Source organism: Natator depressus, chromosome 3 (assembly GCF_965152275.1).
Source record: "Natator depressus isolate rNatDep1 chromosome 3, rNatDep2.hap1, whole genome shotgun sequence".
Lineage (NCBI taxonomy): Eukaryota > Metazoa > Chordata > Testudines > Cheloniidae > Natator > Natator depressus.
In genome coordinates, this window is record NC_134236.1 from 111,951,826 (window position 1) to 111,973,504 (window position 21,679).

The 21,679-nt window shown below is 38.4% G+C and overlaps 1 protein-coding gene across 2 annotated transcripts in view; it reads left to right on the forward strand.

The window, feature by feature from the left end:
- The window catches only part of STXBP5 (syntaxin binding protein 5), a 181,009-nt gene that overhangs the window by 26,562 nt on the left and 132,768 nt on the right, over positions 1–21,679 (forward strand). For both annotated transcript variants that reach the window (XM_074948582.1, XM_074948583.1), the window contains exons 3-4: positions 10,303–10,384; positions 11,758–11,858. In XM_074948582.1, the coding sequence (XP_074804683.1) occupies positions 10,303–10,384; positions 11,758–11,858 (183 nt within the window). The remainder of the gene's footprint in view (positions 1–10,302; positions 10,385–11,757; positions 11,859–21,679) is intronic.

Below are 21,679 nucleotides of genomic sequence, written 5' to 3' on the forward strand. Positions count from 1 at the left end.
TATCGTTAAGGTGGCATCAGAGTTTATAAATCAAATTTTAAATCCAGACTATTTACTCTGAACAGAACCTTGATTTTCAAGGTCTCAGTCTAGATGTGACTTTTTCTGCAAAAACTCTAGATTTATTTATTTTTGCTGGGGTTATACCAAACTACATGTCACATGTTAATTTTTAGGATATAATACCTTTCCGTTGAAAAATGACACTATTACTAATATAAAATGGCTAGTACACATTTGCAGTAAGTACTTTTCGTAAGGCGTGTAGAAGTGGGAATGGTAGCAAGCCTCAAAGTTAGGTTACATAGTGATTTCATTTCAAAACCCATTTTAATTCATTTTTTAACAAAGCTTTTGAACGTAGTCTGTGGCTAATGGTGAATTTTGCTGGAATGACTGCCCTGCACCTTTAAGCAGGGTGGAGGGAGGTATTTGGCTGGCTGGCGGAATGAAGCGAACTGTGCTTTATGGAAGTGGGCAGGGAGGGGAGATGAAAACGGCTGCAAAAAGGGTCAGTATGGTTGCTGACTCGTCCCCTGGGAAAGAGGTATTTAAAAGGGGCAGCCCTGTGGCTTAACCCTCCCTTTTGCATGGAGCTGGCACCCTCCCTCTTCTTTAGGTGGTAAAATACCAGGTTTGGTCTAGACCTGCTGTGGGCATTCTGCTAGTTACCCCTTTGTTAAGGGGGCTGGGAAGGAGTTTATTCTCTTGCCACCATATTGACCTAGGTGGCATTGGGGTTTTTTCGCCTTCCTCACAGCAGGTTCAGGAAGGGCTCTGTTCATGCATGGCATGAAGGGTGGTAGGCTATATGTCGCAACTCATTATTTAAGTGTAGGGTGGTACAGGTACTGCATAGGAAAGGTATACAGTGACTGGATAAATGGCTTGTAAAAGGACTTAAAATAGGTGTTTGGTAAAGGAGGGGGGGCAGTTGAGGACTCCTGCGATTGGTATGGCAGGGAGCCAACCCCCATTAACCCTCTTACTGCGGGGGCGTTGGGGGGAGGGACCTGGATACTAAGGTCCAAGCAATGGATTTGCTGGAGGTACCTGGGTGGAAAAAGAGGGGGAGCTGGTAAAAGTCCACTGGGTAATTACAGAATAAACATGGGGTTACCTGCACTGTATACTTTTATCTGCCAGATAGTCCAAGACATCTAATAATAAAGTTGCAGCCTGATTAAACCCATGTCAAATGTCTCCTGTCCTTCTTTCGGTGTAGCCAAAAAATGAATGAGTGAAAGTTGTTCAACTGTAATTTTAAGTGGGGAAAACACTTTACCTGTTGTGCTGCATCACAAGAACTTATTTTACAGCTCTGCCACCAAAAATATCCAAATGCATACAGGTCTTCTAAGCCAATTTTGTTTTCATTTCAATGGCTTTCTTGGTTCGTTGCTTTCTCACAAGTTAGTCTGGTCTGTTTATGAATTTCGTGAGCTGTGAATCTGCTAAGGGGCATAGGACAGAAGCCCCACTCATGTACTCTTCAGTAAGTCTGCATTTGGGAAAAGTGCCTAGTATGCTAAGCTTCAGTTGAACATGTGCTCTGAAGATACACTTAATATTTGGGTAGGTAATGCTGTAAGTTTGTGACTTGTATATGTATGCATTTGTGTGCACACATTCTTATGTATTGTAGGCAGCACTAATTGTAATCCCTGTAGTTAAGGTTGCTTAATGTTTTTTATTATAAGACCCTGTTTTTATGTGTGTATATGACTTTGTCAAGCTTAAGCATTTGTTGTGAAATGTTCCATCTAGGTGTCTGTGTCTAGGTAAAACTTTTTTTTTTTTTTTTGAAAGGTTCAGCAAAAATTATTCAGCTTTTTCCAAGAATGAGGTTAGAGAAAATATTATCTGCTCATGTTAAATTCTTAAAACCATTTAATTAAGGAAACACTAGGGCTATCATGCTTTGGCATATGCACTTGAGATATGGCAAAAAGATAGTTCAGATGTCAAAGATGTGCTTTTTGCCATCCCCAAGAAAATCTGCCCTATTTGGTCAAGTTATAAGAATCTGGAAAAAAAAAAATCACAATTTTCACATTCTTAGTACAAGTTTTTAAGAGGCTGACAGTACGATTCTCAAAGATTCCATCTGAACTGAGCATGAGCTACTGCACGGTACCATTGCTGCCCCAGGGACTGAGCACATTCTGGGGCTGAGCAGGATTTGTCCCACAATTGCTCCATCTGACAGCTGGAGACCACTGTGGTTCCAGGTACCAGTGCTCTTTGGTAGCACCCAGGCAGCATGGAGTGGAAGGAGGAAACAGCCTAAGTTGAATGCAAAAGAGTAAGATAGGGTTGCCACCTGTCTCGGTTTTCCTGGGATTGTCCCTTTTTTTTTTTTTTTTTTTTGAGGTAGCTGTCCCAGGAAATCTGTAAGGGTGCCCAGTACGCATTGTCTAGCTGTATGGGCACAGGATCATCGTGGATGTCCCTAGTTTTTGTACATCAGAGGTGGCAGCAATAGGTGAAGAACAGAACAGTGAGAGAGGTCGGAATAGGCAGGGAGTTATAGGAGCAGAAGGGATAGAGAGAGTAGGAGCTGGGGGTGAAGACATGGTCAGAGTCAGACATGGGGGATGAGCAGTAGGGTCTGTGACCACTAGGGCATGCTCCACTATAGAACCTGAAAGTGAACTAGTGTTCATGAGTCTTGGCATTCCTCTGCTGTTGATTGAATACCACTGGCAAAATGTCTTATGACTGGCCGACATAGAGGATAACAGGTTGAGGCCATGTCTACACTACAGATTTATGTTGACTCAAATAATTTTGATATGCAGCTGCAACAGTAGTACGTCGCTGGTGTGCATGCATGCTTGGCTAGTTGTGTCAGCGAAGAGTGTACTCCTCAGAAGCGCTTGTATCGATGCAGAGTGCAGTTGCACCATGGGCAGGTATCCCGCTGTACAACTTGCCACCGTCTAGCACGCTCTCTTTTGGCAATCCATGATGGGGCCAAAATGAGTCATGCAGGGGTGACTGGAAGCGTGGGGTCAACTTCCCATAATGCATTGTTCTCCATCCCATAATTTCACCTGTCTCCCATAATTTCACCTGCATCCCTTTCTTTTCAAAATCCCACAAATCTACGTGGCCCTCCTCATTGTCCACCATTTCTGACAGACGCATGGAGCCTGCACTATTGTCTTGAACATTGCAAGCACAGAGTGCATGACTGTGCAGTCTTTGCAGAGCCACTAGAATAGACATGGGGAACATGATGATTCCTTGGAGAACAGATTGCTGTGGGACATAGTGAGAAACAATTCAAGTTTATTGGTGGCATTCACGGAGCAGCTGCTGATTGTGGAGTGCCAGTTCTAGGCCTGAGAAACAAGCACTGACTCATGGCATTGTGTTGTAATCAGGTTTGAGATGATGAGCAGTGGGAGGAGTGTTGATGTGGTTTCACATGATAAAATTTCAATTTTGCCAGTTTGCTTTAAAAAAAGTTAACTTTTTTAAAAATGTAGTTTACTCACATTAAGAGTGTTAAGATTGCATACTCAAGCAATCCAAGTTAGGAAATACAGTGTATGCCACTATATAGCAACTCTGATATTATTAACATCCGGTTAATAGCAACGCTAGTGATCACAGGATTCTGCTGGGGACTTTTTCCTTCTCATGAGTAGATGAGGTGCAAATCAGTGGATGCTCCACTGGCTAGTTGTGATATTGTTTCTAGAAGTTAATAACTTCTACTTGGGAAGCGTTCTTGAAGCCACTGGAGGCATTGAATTTCTCAGAGGTAGTAGATAAGCCCGGGAATTGTAGACCCTTTTTTTTTTCCCCCAGGCCCATACACCCACATAGCCCCATTTCTCCACCCCTGTGGCTTTGTGATTGTATGTCTTTTTGTGTAATACAAGTCACAACACCTGAGGATAAAACCTTGTGGGGTCACTTAATTGCTGCTTTGTTTGAGCTTGGGGGGAGGTGGGAAGCATTGGAAACCCTGTAACCCGCTTTGTAGAATAGTACTCTGTTCCATATAAAACATATTGAGTCCAGTGCAGATACGTATCCATGAATTGAAAATTCAACACCTATGAGCACTTAAGTTTGCAAGTTAAAAACCTGCTTTTCTTTCTGAGCATTCATGCAAGTAAAATTTTAATTCAAGAGAAGATAGAGGGGGTGTGAACATGGCTGAAGCAAATTCACTTTGGAATTTCAGTTAATGTTTGTGGGAATTGTGTTTTACAATATCTTCCTATTTCTTGTGCTCATCCATACAAAAATTGGTATAAATAAAACGTTGTTCGGGGCACAATACAGTATGGTTTTTCATGCTAGGGTATTATCATTGTATACCTGGTTCTGTGAACCAACTCCAAAAGAAATGACAGGTGTCAGAGTAACAGCTATGTTAGTCTGTATTCGCAAAAAGAAAAGGAGTACTTGTGGCACCTTAGAGACTAACCAATTTATTTGAGCATAAGTAGCGTTCTGTTGTTTTCTTTGTTAGGCCTGTCCAACCCCTCAGACAGAGACAAACACCTACAAGATCTCTATCAAGCATTCTTACAACTGCAGTACCCACCTGTGGAAGTGAAGAAACAGATTGATAGAGCCAGAAGAGTTCCCAGAGGTCACCTACTACAGGACAGGCCTAACAAAGAAAATAACAGAACGCCACTAGCCGTCACCTTCAGCCCCCAACTAAAACCCCTCCAATGCATTATTAAGGATCTACAACCTATCCTGAAGGATGACCCAACACTCTCTCAAATCTTGGGAGACAGGCCAGTCCCTGCCTACAGACAGCCCCCCAACCTGAAGCAAATACTCACCAGCAACCACATACCACACAACAGAACCACTAACCCAGGAACCTATCCTTGCAACAAAGCCCGTTGCCAACTGTGCCCACATATCTATTCAGGGGACACCATCACAGGGCCTAATAACATCAGCCACACTATCAGAGGCTCGTTCACCTGCACATCCACCAATGTGATATATGCCATCATGTGCCAGCAATGCCCCTCTGCCATGTACATTGGTCAAACTGGACAGTCTCTACGTAAAAGAATAAATGGACACAAATCAGATGTCAAGAATTATAACATTCATAAACCAGTCGGAGAACACTTCAATCTCTCTGTTCACGCGATTACAGACATGAAAGTTGCTATATTACAACAAAAAAACTTCAAATCCAGACTCCAGGGAGAAACTGTTGAATTGGAATTCATTTGCAAATTGGATACAATTAATTTAGGCTTGAATAGAGACTGGGAGTGGCTAAGTCATTATGCAAGCTAACCTATTTCCCCTTGTTTTTTCCTACCCCCCCGCCCCCAGACGTTCTTGTTAAACCCTGGATTTGTGCTGGAAATGGCCCAACTTCCTTATCATACACATTGTAAGAAGAGTGATCGCTTTAGATAAGCTATTACCAGCAGGAGAGTGGGGTGGGAGGAGGTATTTTTTCATGCTTTGTGTGTATAAAAAGATCTTCCACGCTTTCCACAGTATGCATCCGATGAAGTGAGCTGTAGCTCACGAAAGCTTATGCTCAAATAAATTGGTTAGTCTCTAAGGTGCCACAAGTACTCCTTTTCTTTTTCCAAAAGAAATGATTCATGAGTAATTTGATATTTTACAATAATAAATAGTAAAGATACTAGTTTATATCTATTGTAAATTCAGATGAAACCCAATAAAAAGATTGGGAAGGAAACATACTAGCTGTTGCATTTTTGTTGGCCCTGGGGGGTTAAAGTAAACTACTAATTCTGTGTGGAAGAAAGCTGGCATTGTGGAGGATGCTGAATTCTCTGACATCTGTTCGTTGCATTTTGCATCACTTAGTCAATTGTGTACTGTGTAGTAGAGGAAAAACAAATGAACTGAAGTTTAGCAGTCAACACAATATTAGTGTGTATTGAAGCAGATGGTAATTTAGAATACTTTAATGTGTCTGTACTTTTGGTAAGTATAGTGTTTAAAAAAACTTGCAAAGGCCAACTCCCTTACCATAAGTACATTCCTGCCTGAAAATCTCACTTATGTTTCACTCCCCGCCAACCACCTGTTTGAAAGTTGTTGGAGGTACCTGACTAGCCAGTTGACATCCACAGCGTTCCTGATCTTAGCAGCCAGCCAAAGTGAACGCAGTAAATGCAATTTGTTTTCATCTTTTTAATATGCAGGGTCCACTTTGAATGGAACTGACAGTACACAAAACATGTATATATTGTATGCATTCCACTTTCCAACTGCAAATTTTCAGTACAAACAAGAACTAGTTGCAGAACTGCAGAATGCTCAAGGTTCTGCCAGTTTCCTGTAATGAACTTTGAGGATATATTATATGTAGAAAGAATTAATTGCATATTTTCCATTTTTTCCCTAATTGACATTCTGAGCTGTTTTGTGCTTTTAAATAGTTGCCTTATTTTTGAGAACAAGATACACAGCCCTTTGGCAAAATTGCTACTATACTGCAAGCTTGCTTTCTGGGCTACTTCACACAGAGCATTTGTGGTGTTCATTGCTTTTTTTCCCCTCATTATTTTTCTCTAAGTATTTTTCTCTTTCTCCTGGGGTGGAAGAAAACCCTTAATCTTTTATAAGTGAAATTGTGATTTACATTAATTTAAACTTGAAATTGGTGCCTGAGAAACTTTTGAAACATTGTACTGTTGCAAATTCTAAACTAAAACATCTGAAATATTTGATGTGGAGACAGAAGAGAATCTCTGTCATTTGTCTGATATTCATTCTGGTGGCTTAGTGCTAATTGCACTATTTGGGAAAACCCTTTGTTGCAAATACTTTTTTGTTATTCGTGTGAACCCAGGAAATCCTAGCATACAAAGCTTGATAATTTCAATTGTTACATTACTGGAGATGGTGCTTCTAAATAGCTTACCACTAATGACATTTGGATATGAACCAGTAACTCAGCTAGTAACTTTTACCAGACTTTTTCAGTATATCATACGTTATACAGCTCCATTTTCTCAGCAGTAGATATTCAGAAATAGCTCTGCACGCAATTATACATGCGTGATTGAGAGTTTTTTCTTTGCTTTTGGATGTGCCAAATCAATTTCTCATTTTAATTCTGTTTCTACTATATAACATCTCCAGAAAGTAAGAGTGCCTCACCACCATCCATGCTATGTACTGAATAAGGCAATGGTTCTCTGGATAAAATGCTATATGCCCATGTAATTAAAGACTGTATCAATTCTGCTCCCTTGTGCATACACACTAAGGTTGTACAGACCATCTTAATTTTGGTATTTCTTGACTTCTGACTTCTTGACTTTGCAGTCTTAACATTTTTAATATAGTTTATGTGTAAGTATGTAGATTTAAAAAAATAAAAGCAAATTCTATTTGCAACTGTATAATTCACAGTCCACCCTCAATCATAAATATCATCAAGGTACCTTGGACTTTCAGTACTTTAATATGAGCCTCTATCGCTGAGGTTAAAGTAGTAACTACGTTAGCTAGCAGTGGAAGACTATTCTCCTATATGAACTAGGTATTAGTGGAGCACATGTAACACACTGAAACAGTGTGTAGAATGTACTACATCTGAGGCAGGTTTTGGGTTCTATTCTCAGCCATGTGACTTTTTAGTGGGGCATTAGACCTCAATTAATAAAGGTTACAACTACTCAGAATCAACACTGATCAGTAGAAGTGTATCTAGACATCAGTTTTCTAGTTACCAGCTCTGTGCACCAACTCCTTATGCACAGGGTATTTTGATGGGGGAAAGCATCATGATTCGCCTTTTTCTCCAGAGGCTTAGTGCTCTGAGTTGCTGAAGCACAAGACTGGAGCTGTGCATGACCAGTACTGATGAAATTTTGTTGCTTTCTGCAGCAAGCCAGGAAGAAGGTGTAGTGAACAAAACACAAAATAAAAATAGTGAATTTTTTTTTGATTTATAACCTGGCCAGATATGATTGGATTATGACTGGGCCTTTCTAGTGCCAGTCCTGCAGCTTTTCAAAAAATGTTTGGAAGAATTTTTATAAGGTAATGGGTTGACAGTGTTAATACAGGGGTAATTACTGCTATCCCTATAGTATCTGTGATAAATATTTAGTGTTTGGAGAGTGATTTTGGTATGTATGATTCTGCATAAGTGCCAAACTTTTTTTTTAAAATACAACCTTCTTTCAGTAGTTGTGGCTGTGTGGATATACTGTTTTTCCTGAAGAACCTGTTAAAAGATAAATACAAGCTTCTCTGATAACTTTCACGAATGCTAAATCCTCCTTTTTTTTTGTCTTTTGGCAGCAGAAAATATTATCCTATCAGTTTAATTTACTGTCTAGGAGTATACCAGAGTCAGTTGTCAGACCATTCACACTGGAAAGACTAAGATTATTTTTGCTGTGAGAAAGGAAAAGACAATCCTGTTTTTAAATAAGATATTTACAACACGCAGTGAGATTAAGAACTCCCGTTTTTTACAATCGCCTATCAATTAACAGTCCATATGTTTCTTTGTGAAATAACTACTGTTTTTCTCTTGGCTGTTCCTTCAAAAAGTTGACATTTTATGAGGTTGTGGTGGTAAACTGATTTACGGTACTGAGTGTCACTTCAATAATACAGTTGTAGATGCTCTATGAAACCTTTAGATGTCAAATTAAGTTAGACAAGAATAAGATAACTAATTGTGTTATCCTATTGTGATGTAAGTTTTCTGTACCATAGCTGAATCATAGTAGGAAGTAATTTTGATTGAACATTCAAACAGTGTTGTTTGGCGCTCCTAAAGAGTTAAAACAGATGGGAATAGCTGTACTGGTACAGATGAGCTGTCTATATACCGTAGACTTCTGTCTCTGACAGTAGTCAGTATCGGATGCTTTAGAAAATGGTGCACAAAACCATTAGTGGCAAATATTGAATAACTTTGTCCACAGGGAAATATTCTTTCTGCCCTCAAGCAGTTAGTAGTTGGCTTATCCCAGACTACTTAACTTGTCTAAACCTTCCATATAATTGATGCTGTCCATATAAATGCATCTTGCATCTTTTCTTGCATCTTTTCCTCAATTTTCTGTGGCAGGGAGTTCCACAGGTTAATTGCATATTGTTAAAATTCTTTTTTCAGTCTTAATTAGTTCTTTCAATTTAATTTAATGTCGTCTTGTTTTTGTATTAAATAGGATTCTTGTTTTCCTTCTCCATGCCATTCTTTATTTTATATATCTCTACAGCATTCCCTCTTCTTTACCTCCTCTCTAACCTAAACAGACCCAATATTTTGATCTGTCATTGCATGGAATTCTTTCCATTCTTCTAGTCATTATAGTTGCCCATCTTTGGCTTTCTTTTCTTTCTGCTATATCTCTTCTGAGATGAAGTGATAGGACCCGAACACAGTAGTCGAGGTGGTGTTCCACCAATATATTGCATATGATAGTGTTATAATAATTTGGCCTAAGTTCTGTTCACTGAAAAGCCCCTTTGATTGTTTCTCTAACCCTGAACTAGAGTAGGAGGGTCAGACCGTTACTGGAGAGCATAAGAAGACTAGAATTTCCTTCAATGAGAGCTCTCAAATAGTCTTTTAAATAGTAATTTAAACATGGCCCTGCATTTCTTCACTGACCGCTTTGATTAGCCTGCTGGTCTTAAGGTGCTCCAGCAGCTTTTTCCATTTAGTCACTGCTCTGTAACTCAATGTGAGATAGTTAATTTTGATCTTTTGCCCTTTCCACTAGCAAGTAATGTTTTTCCTACAGTTCTGAAAGGCACCAAAGAGGAGGAGTCCTTATTTCTTAAGGAGAGAAATAAAGGACTCATTGAGAAGTAAGTCTAGGTTTCACCTTTTGTGGTTCAGTCCCGGGTTTACCTCAATCCTACCAATATGAAAGCCTTTCAGTCACCCTCTGAGCATAGAGAGGGTGACAGTGACTTCACAACTGCCATAATACCTCATTGTCCTTTGGAATTACTTCTCTGCCATTCCCTTGCCACTTTGATCCTTCCTCAGCCAAATTTGTGAAAAGTTTAAATAATAGTTTTTGAACATCATTAAGATGGGGCTTAATTTATATTCTAAATAAGAACAGGAATAAAGTGTCTGATCTGCATTTTGAAATGGCTTTGTGATTTATAACTTTTCTGATTATTACATAAGCATGTTTTATAATTAACTAAATTGGCAATAATGCAAGCACCAAATTGCAAAGCTATTTAGGACTTGTTCAGAAACATCAAGTCTTTTATTATAATCATTTTACTAATTTTTTGTTACATACAACAGTTATTCCTTAATAGCATTGTCAGTTTTGGTCGGCCAGGAGTTGAATGCTACTGCCAACATGACAGTGAAGCTGCAGTAATCCAGCTCCAGTTCCTGATTAATGAGGTTTGTAAAGAGTTTAATCTTTACTGTCATTCAAAAAGAATGTACATCATATATTTAAGGCTGTGTTTTTAAAGCATTCAAATACAAATAAGAATATGAATTACTGTTTCATATATTTATCGAATAGTAATAATTTATTCATTGTCCTTATATATTAACTTTGTTCTTGCTCTGTTCCAAGAAAAAAATACACGTGTCCAAAAATAAACTACTAAAGTAATTTTCTCTTTGGGGTACTTTATCACAGTAAACAAGATAATAATGTTCATAGGTTTTCTTAGAAAAACTATGGTCAAACATTGCAGAATGGATAAGCTCGAAAGCTTGTCTCTTTTACCAACAGAAGTTGGCCCAGTAAAAGATATTACCTCATTCACCATCTTTCTAAACATTTGCCAAAGCTATTTAGTCTGACCTTTATTAAAAAACATTGTTAATTGAGTAGCTACACATCTGGAATTTAAAGGGACACCATTAATATGAAAGATAGATCATTTAAAAGAGATTAATTTGTCTACATCTGCTCCAGAAACACCTGGCCAATTTTTGTGGCTTAACAGTTCTGAGTTTTAATTTATTTTTTGCTATCTCCTGTTGCTTAGTTCAGACAGAGGAAACTAACAAAAATGCTGTCACATGCAAGAAGTAAACAAGCTGGAAAAATAAAAATATTTGTTTTCCTGTAGGCTCTTAAATAATGTGCTCGGAGATGTAATTTGTAAGAGTTAGTAGGTGTTAACATTTTCAGACAGAACTGGTAGTTTAAAAAAAAAAACCTTTAATTTATAAATTTTGTGGTAGTTTCAAGAATATTCATGAAATGTGATACAGTAGTTCTGGGATCTTACAGAACAAATTACTGTTTTTTCTTGAGACATTGATGTAAAATCACTAACAGTTATAAGGGATATCAGAAAACTAAATAGTTTTCTAAAAGAAGTGGTAAATATTTTTCTAAATACTCCATCAGAAATATCACCAAAAGCTTTATTACTTTCTACAAGGCAATATGTGACTTATTTAAGAATGTCTTTTTTTTCCTGTGGTGAAATACACATTGTATATTGTATTTAATGTGATCCAGTAGCTTAAAATATGTACCTTCTCAATAAATAAGACTGGTACTCATTTCCATGTTTTATTAATGTTCTTATTACATTTACCCCAAAAGTAAATTTTTAAAGTTGAAGCTGTTACTTTAAGTAGTAGTATAAATTTACTATAGCACTTTTCAGTTTGAATGATGGTCTTGCTATAAAATTTCTTCACATTGATGTTGGTTAAACAAGTCTCTGGAAACTGAATATTACACAAGTGAAAGATAGTATAAACTTTAAATGTAGTTGAACATCTGAATGATCCTTTTTCTCAAGGGAGCTCTTGTGAGTGCCTTGGCTGATGACACCTTACACCTATGGAATTTGCGTCAAAAGAGACCCGCTATACTTCATTCACTCAAATTTAACAGAGAAAGGTAAGAATTGGGTCATAATCACCTGCATATGTATATTTTAAAAAATATATGAAGTATGTGTGTGTGTAGGTGTATGTAATATGTTCTAAAGAACAGATTGATTGAACAGCAAACTATCTCAAGAATATTTTACCTAAACTGCTACAGATTAAGGTTCTGGTCCTGCAACTGACTGTGTGGGCTTGAGTTGCAGGATAATTGGGACCTAAGTTAGTTGAATCAAGTAGAAACACTAACATATTTAAACACCCTTTTATTTTATACAGTTACTTACAATTCAATTTGTCTGATAAGAATGAGTGCTAAAGATAGTCACCATGATGAAAATTACTTGCAGCCTGATCCAAAACACACCTAAGTAAATAGAATCTTTTCATAGAGTCAATGGGCTTTGAATTTGACACTTCATAATCAGTTGTATTTACATGTTTGGTGTATCCGAGTAACACTGGTACTAAAAATATTTTTAGTGTTACTAATCTCATTAGACCATTTAAATCATCCTTATATGTGAGACACTGAGTTGGCTTTCAAAGTGGGATTTCAAATTTTATTGAAAAATATGTATTGGAGAAAAGCAGAAGGGGTTGATAAACTTCCTTTGAAATTAAAAGGAGTATAAAAAATTTGTGGCCTAGAAAACTAGATGTCATTGAATACTGAAGTGCTACTCCTAAATTTTTTAAATGCTAAGAAGTACTAAAGGATGCATAAGTAGATTGGGTACACATTCTGTAGTAGTTCATTAATTTTGCTTTGTGCTATGAGAGGAGCTGAGATAGTTGGCTTCCTGATTTTATAGTAGACTAATATTTTTGTTCCAAAACTCGTTAAGGAGAATGTTATGATTAGCGTGAAACACAATAGGGTTCACCTGTAATTGAAACGGAGGTTGCTGCACTGACTGGGATTGAATAGCCTTGTTTGTAGTACTTAAGACTGATCCTTAATGTCTCATACTTTGCTTATTTTTACATTTGGAGTAAGTTTATAGTTAAGGCTACGTTTTAGTCAGGGGTATTTTTAGTAAAGTCATGGACAGATCATGGGCAGTAAACAGGTTTGAGAGTGGTAGCCGTGTTAGTGTGTATCAGCAGAAAGAATGAAGAGTACTTGTGACACCTTAGAGAGTAACAAATTTATTTGAGCATAAGCTTTCGTGGACTAAAGCCCACTTCATCAGATGCAAAATTCACGGCCTGTGACCTGTCCATGACTTGTACTGTATACCCCTGACTAAATCTTGCGGGTGTGGGGGAGGGGGGGGGGCACCACGAATGCTGGAGGGGGGTGGGCGGCCCAGGGGCATCGCGGGTGTTGAGGGCAGGGAGCGGAGGCAGTGCCGAGAGCTGCCTGGCCATGCCTCCGCCTAGGAGCTGAGGGATGTCGCTTTTTCCGGTAAGCGCCGCCTAGAGCCCTCACCTCCCCTGAGCCCCCTCACACACCCAAACTCCTGCTGCTGCTGGGGGGAGGGGGGCACAGTGGCCCAAGACTGCCCCAGCAGCAGCTGGTGTGGCTGGCCCGGGGCCACCCGAGCTGCTCAGGCGGCCCCCAAGGTCAGCCGCACTGGCCGCTGCAGAAGTCACGGAGGTCATGGAAAGTCACGGAATCTGTGACCTCCGTGAAAAACTCGCAGCCTTATTTATAATAAAATATAATGGAATCTGATAGTTTTAACTGTCTCTTTACATTCAAACTTTACTATTTAGTGAGAATCATAACAAAAATAAACATCAGTATCTAAACACATTAAGATTATACAAATGCTAGACACTGGAAGACAGGTGGGGAATTTTAAGAATGGTTTTATGGATTGTGGATATTGACTGTAGTGTCATTAGCATAAGTGTGAGCTTTCTGATAAATGTGTGAATCTTCCACAGCTAAAAAAGACACATTCAGTATTATACTTGTGAATTTAAGCAGGATAAAAGCAAACTAGATAACCAAATGTGAGCAATCTAGCAAGAGCTGCAAAGACAAATTTTGCTGGTTCTCTGGCAGTGCACAATTGTTTGTGTGTCACTATCGAAATTATTTTATTTACACAATTGAATTAATTTCAAAGTCTCTAAAGTAGATATCATAGGTCTGCAAAAAAATGGCCTCATGACATATGAAGTGGTCAGAATACTCTCTAAAACTCTAAATGCCTCCAACACTACATTCCTATCTGGTATTGTGGGATAAGTTTTACCAACTTCCTTGAAAGGTCAGTTTTTTCTTTTGACCATATCATTTATAAAACAAAACAGACTCCAACTCTGTTAGGGGACAGAAAGGTGAAGGATAATTGTATTATGATTACTACTGGGTACTATAGGTATATTGACGGCAAATAATTCTAAATCCTCATTCTTGGAGTCTAAAGTACTCCTGGAGGATGTATGTTGAATTTTTTTTTTTTTAACTGGATGATATAAGTACTCTTAGTAAGGTTTGTATTTGTATTTACAAGTTGATATTTTTTCATTATTTTGAAGTAGATACTTTACAATGCCTTTGCTTGGATCAGCTAATTTCTTAGGGTTTTTTTGTACAATAAGTGAAGTTTACCCATGAGAAATTTCCTGTGAGCAGAGTTGACTGACGTGTGAATTGAGGACAACCTATGACAACCTAATAATGAAAAAAAACTTCAAAATTTTATCGATATTTTTACTTGGATTAGGATTATTTGCTTATAATTTACACTAAATATCTCAAATATCAAATACTAATACTTGCACTAATCTCTTATGTAGTTATCAAAGTGCTGCAATGTGTTGCTTCAGTAGCAAACTCACTTAAAAACATTTAAACATTATTTAATATCTACACAATTACAGTTCAGATGTCAGTATACATATTTTATCCAAATTGAAGAACATCATAGAAAAAGCTACATCTCCCTTTTTTGCCCTTGCATGGGAGCACAAGAATGCACAGCCCCGAAGCATACTGCTATTCCAAAGAATCCAACATTGAACATTTGGGGCACTTAAAAGGGGCACGTGTGTGTCCTCTTACAGTGGAATCCATACTGAAAACAACTCTTAAAGAATGACAGTGGCTGTAGGATAAGTAAGCATTTTTTCCCTAGATAAATTGTTCCAGTGATTAATTACACATGATTATTTCAAGTTTGAAACAAAGATAAATTTTTTAAAATTTCAACTTTCAGCTACTGGTTCTTATTAAACCATTGCTCGCTAAATCAGAGCCTTCCATGTTTGGGTATCTTACCCTTGTATATGTGTATTTCTCTGAGAAATGGTGTCTGAGATATAGAAATAATAAACTGCTGTTCAGAGGCATGTCTCCAAACATGAGAATATCTCTTAAGTGTATAGAATATGGGTGCTGTGAATGATTGAAATACAGATGTTGAGGCAATTTGTAATTGAGAAGACTTCCATTGAAGCAGTGCACAGCAGCTCTTAGGATTGCCGCTAAATTAATAACTGTTATATGACAGAAAAACTAATGGAACTATAGTATGTAAAGATAAAGAAATTTACAAGATGCCAAATGTATATTGAGGAATGTAGAAATATTTTGGTATTGTATTTGAGAACACAAATCATCAATAATACAACTGCGTTGTAGTGCATACATAGTAGCATCCTAAACTTTGGCATTTAATGACTTTTTGGTGCTTAACCATTCAAGCTTTATCCTTATTTTTTTAATAGTCACACAGACTTCTCCACATAAGACACTAAACATGACAACTGTTTCCTTAAGACTCACTACAGTCAATTCAAAACCAAAATAGCAAACATCAGCCTTTTTATTTTTCAGATATTTGTAATAAAGGAGAGCAGAACTCTTCTGAAAATATTCTGTCTAGAGATTTTTTAGAATTGGTAGAAATGACAGTTGGCAATACTTTCTTATGCTTCATTCACCAAAGTACTCGCCACAGTGATAATTTTTAACTAGTGGCAAATAGACCTAATTGTGTGCTTGTCAATATATAGTGCATATACTACATGTATTCTTTGTACATTACAGTAAATACATGGGAAATGTCTGTGTCACAAGGAAAATATATACACTGCAGATTCAATCAGAAAACTCTCACAGGGACAACTCCTGGGGTCATGGTGGCTCAGGAAGAACTCCCTGTGTATGCTCAGAGCTAGTATGATGCACAGCGGACGATGACAGATGGGTCAGATTCTGAAAGAGACAAATACCCCCAAAAGCATATACAATTAGAATTTAATTAGTCATCAGCTAGAAATTGAAAAGCACCCCTAGGTTAAACTGGTTGATAGCATTGGTGCTACTTAATCTTTCTCTAGACATTTTCTAAGGAAATAGCTCTTGCCTTTCCCCACCCCAACCCCATATTCTGGAGCTATCATAGGTAGAAATTGAAAAATAAGGAAGGGAGACATGATGGGGGGTGGAAATGAAATAAACACAGCCTATGATGAATTCTGTTCTTTATGGACTGTATATTCACTAACAAAAAAAGGTTGTTAAAGGAGAGTTAAGGTTGTTTATCAGTGCTTTGTACCCTTCCAGAGCATGGAAGCTGGAAGCCAAAAACAGAAAGTTCTCAGAACCAGTAAGAGTACTCAACCACACAAAAACAGAGACATTAGGAAAAGCCGGGAAATTGACCGGCAATTTAAAGTGAAGGTTGTGCTTCCTGAAAATCAGCAAGAGCATTCTTAAATGGCCAATTTTAAAAATTAAAAAATTTAATCAAAACCACAAAACTTATTCTACACTTCAAGTGCTCTAAATTTGTAGAGGATACGCTATTTTTCATGTGTAACCAAGGTTTACTCTCTGCTTTATTTCAGTGCAACCTGAAGTATAGCCTAAAGCTCCTCTGTCGTATCCATAATGAAATATGTAAGACATCTTAGGGTGCACTGGTACCATGTTTGTTCAAGAGGATGTTGTATATTGGAAGCAAATGATACCCTAAAGTGTGTAGTGATATATTTAATCATCTGCGCTTTATATTGCGGGGAGGAGGGGAATGTCCTTCCAACAGGGAAAAATAAAGACAAAGGCTTTACTAGTCCCTGGGCCTCAACCATAGTTCTGGATGAGAAAATAGATGGCAGCACCAGCTTCTGTGTGGAGTCACTTTAAAGTGGAAGTGGATCCAAAATACAAAGGAAAAACTACTTTCACAGCAGGACAAGGCCTGGGATAACTTGAAATAATTGTTTTGCTTGTGCAATGCACCAGCCACTTTTGAGAGACAACTGGAGAAAGTATTACATGGCATGCCTCTTTCAGCTGCTTGTTTCTATATTATATCTTGGTGAACCTGTATTGATTGACAAATGGTCTGTGGTAAACAGAATGTTTCCAATCTGAAATTGAACCGCCAAAATGTGAATTGTTTCAAAATGGAGTAATTTATCTTGAGCACACAATCAGTGTGGAAGGAATTTCCACTGATAAAAAGAAAAATTGAAGTTGTACAGATTGGCCGTCTCCCAGGACATTCATAGATATGTAGAGTTTTATAGATCTCTGCTCCTGTTGCAGAAGATTTATTGGCGTGTTTGCCAGTGCTGCAAAACTACTGCATAAGTTGGTTGAGAAAGGGAAACCATTTCAGTGGTCAGCAGAGTGTGAAGAGGCATTTTCAGAGTTGGAAAAGGCTCTTGTGACTGCTCCTGTCTTTGCCTATCCATTTTTCAAAATGCTTTTTTATATTGGACTAATATGCTAATGCTTTCGTTTGAGGTCAGTATTGACACAAAAACACAAAGGACTGGAGAAGGTGGTGGCTTATTACATCAGATGTCTAACTTTTCCTGAGATAAATTCTTGCAGTACCTGAAAGGAACTCCTGGAAGTGATTAAATATGTAGAATATTTTCATCACTATTTGTATGCAAGAAAGTGTAAGGTCCCTGCAATGGCTCTTTAGATTCAGGGTATCCTGAAAGGCAACTTCCCAGGTCGTTGGAAAAACTTGCAGTACTATGATTTCACAATTGCACACTTGTCTGTGCACAGACATGATAGTGCTGATGCTTTGTTTGGGGTCTAACTGCAAACAGTGCCAGGAGAGCAAGGAATTCATTGCTAAAGAAAGAGTGTTCCTAGGAAGAAATGAGTGTCTGCCTTCTTCCCACAGTTTGCAGAAGTGAAAATGTTCCTGGTGTCGTAGAAGTAGACTCTAGAGCAACTAAAAGCTTTCTAAAGAGAGGATCTTGATATAAGAATAGTATGTGGTGGGAAAATCCATTGGCAAACGCAGCCATTCTGGAATGCAGTATCCCTTCACAATACCAAAATAAATGCTTTCTGGTGACAGTGGGAAAACCTGAAGTTAAAAGATGGAAAAAACCAACAGGTTATGGGTAAAGGTATTAGCTATTTGTGCCATATACATTGAAAAGAAAGTTCTGAGGTTGTGATTATTTTAAAACTGCTGAACACTTTGGGGTTGCAAAAATCTTAGCCAAGCTGAGAGGTTTTCTATTGGGTAAAATGCAGGCAGGATGTAAAAAACTGGTGCAGGAAAATTGATGCTCACATTGCAAAGAAGGGTTCTCCTAAAACTGGGAGAGCCTTTCTGAAACAATATTTTATTTATATGCTTGGGTCTTTTCATGAGACAGGCTAGTAATCAATTATTTTGTGATAGCTATTGACTACTTCACAAAATGAGCTGAAGTTTACCCAGTAAGAAATCAAGGCACTGTGACGGTGGCAGGCATCCTAGTGAATGACTTTGTCGCTCAATTGGGGTCCCAACTGAGTTTCTCCTTTTGATCTCTTTGAAACTTAGAATCCAAAGTGCTTCAGCAGGGATTCATAGAACATGCAATACCCCAGCTCGTCCGTAGTCTAATGGGATGGTGGTGTTCAGCTCACTACCTTTTTATAGAACAGCACCAAATGGACTGGTAACAGAATATCGCATTCCTTTTGAAGGTTTATAGCAGTGCCTCTCAACCTTTTCAGACTACTATACCTGTTTCAGTGTTATACTTAGAAGAAGCACACGGGATCTTTATAGGGGAGAAGGCAGCACGCTGCATTTATTGAGAATACAACAGTTAGCATCACACCCCCCCCCCTTCCTCTGCCAGTCGATGTTTATAGTTTGGATCAATGTAGTGGCCAGCCAGATTGGTCGCAGAGGGGAGCAGGGCTCTGTCGGTCGCGATCCAATGCTCCGGGAGTGTGGCAAGACAAACCCAAAGTCCCATGGCCAACCACGCTGTTTTTATAGTCTCTTTTTCTCTGTTGAAGTCTATGGATTTTGCTGTGTCAGTCTGGGACTGGTTAGTTCTTAATTGGTGCATCTCTTGATGTCAACATTCCAATACACCTCTGAGAGGGTCATCCTGTCCTGATTTCGATTTAATCAATTGTCCTGTCTTTACGGGGGCCAGCCTTCACCTCAGGGTCATCAGTCTGCCCTTCCTTCATTATGGATGCACATGGATGGTTCTCTGATGTCAAGTCTCTTCACTCCTTCCTTGACCATCTGGCTATAACAATGGCCTTCACACCTTCTTTTCCTGATGCATACGTTCCTCATTCACACAAACAGTCTTTTACAGAGACCTTTAAGAATACTAACAGCAGTATTTTATATCAAGTAAAAGACATTGTAAATTAAAGCTTACTACATTTTATAACCAAAACAATTCACATTGGGGCCTAGGCCTTCAACATTCCTCTAATCTATTTAACATAAGACACAACACAGGATCCTGTCTCTTACTAGTTAAGCCTTAAAACAAAGAACTAAAAGGGCCTTATTTGTAATGCATGGGAAACAGAATCTCTCCTAGCCCCAAAGGGTCATCTTTCTGCTATTCAAATGGGGTGGCTGGTAAAATGAAATCAAGACATACATTAGTACCTCTATTCTTATCGTTCAATTATACAATCCTGCTCCTACATCAGAAGTCTAATTTGTCTTGTGTAGCCCCAAGTTTCACCTCACTTAAAAACTACTTGCTTACCAAATTAGACATAAAAATACAGAAGTGGTACAGCATACTATTACTGAAAAATTGCGTACTTTCTAATTTTTACCGTATAATTATAAAACAAATAAATTAGAATATAAATATTGTATTTACATGTCAGTGTATAGTATATACAGCAGTATAAACAAGTCATTGTCTGTATGAAATTTAGTGTGTACTGACTTGGCTAGTTATTTTTCTGTAGCCTGTTGTAAACCTAGGCAAATATTTAGATGAGTTGATGTACCCCCTGGAGGATCTCTGTGTACCGCCAGGGGTACACATACTCCTTGTTGAGGACCACTGGTTTATAGAACAGCAGTCAGTGAGAGTACCACCTATACCCAGCATTCCGCATGTTTGGGCTTGCACTAAGGACTGCAGCAGCCTCTTGTATGGAGATCCTGAAGAGGAATAAAGGAATTTGGACTATGTAGAAACCCTACAATTCAGAACTGGAAAAGCTCACACCTTTGCTAGAGAAAATTTAATGATAGCTTCTGATAAGACGAAAAGGTCATATGGGGAAACTTTTTAAAGAGGGGACTTGGTCTGGTTCCAAATAATCCTGGAAGAAAGAAGGGGAGGAGTCCAAATCTATATAAACCTTTGGAAGGACCCTATACAGTACTGACACAATAATAAATGAAGTTGTGTATAGGATACTGTTGGGTCCCAGGACTAAGCCCAAAGTTATCCCACAGGACTATTCAAGGTGGGACATGATTTCAGCATGGCTGACCCCTGCAACTGAGACTGTTTCTGTGGAAGTTGAGGGTGGAAAATTCAGAGTGGTGAATTCCCCATTAGAACAAAATGGGCATGTTCTGTGTAAGCCAGTAAATTCCACGAAATAACAGAGACGCTTCAAGGGCTCAAGAGACCACTGCCATCCACCCTGTTGTTAATTTTCTTTCAGACAGAGAAGTACACAGAAACAGACAGAGAAGGAAGCTGGAATCAGGCTGGACAAGTGGTATGTGAGAAGCATAGAGAGAGGGCTTTTGGGTCTGGTGCTAGCTAAAAAATGTTTGGCATTGTAAGCAAAGAAACTATATCCTATTGTTTGATTCCTTCTGGGTTTAGGGGAAGCAGGACTTTGTATGTTATTTGTAAATAAGATTGCATTAAAGGTACCTATTTCATCGTTACTGTCTCCTCTTAACTGGAACAACCAGTAAGACCCTGAATTTTTGGCTAGCCTCTTGGTTCAAAATACAGGAGAAACTCAAAAAAAATGGACATTAACTTGGCATTGGAACTGTTACAGCCATTTCTAGTAGTGTGCATTGTGAATGGCAATCTAGCCTGCAAGGGTGAAGGGCTTAATCTGTTCTTTCCTTCCTGCCCCCTTCCTATATTTGAGAGGGGGCAGTGTTGCTAGAAAACTAAAAATCAGCACTCCTGAGTTTGAATCCTGTCTCTTCCCCTGATTGAGACTGCAGTCTTGAGCAATCTACTCATCCTCAGTAGTAGTTTATCCATTTGTCAGATGAGTATGTTAGTATTGGTGTTAGAAGAAAGATGGAAAACTTAATGGTCATGGGCAGGTCTACACTACTGCTTACGTTAATCTAACTTATGTTGCCCGCTTCGCGCCCCTTGCCCCGAACGGCACAAGTTTCATGCTGTCCACACCAATGCTATATTGGCAGAATTTGAGACAATTTGATTCTCTTGCTTATTAAATACTTGCTTACTAAATACTAATTTTGAAGTTCTTTCCTGCTTGGACAATGGAATTTACAGTTTGCCTGGTGTTTGAAGCTCCATCTCCTTTTTTTTCTTTTTTTTAAACGGTATACTTTATTTTTTTTTGTTACTGAGTTCAGTTCTGCAATTGGAGATTTAACATCACCACAGATTTAA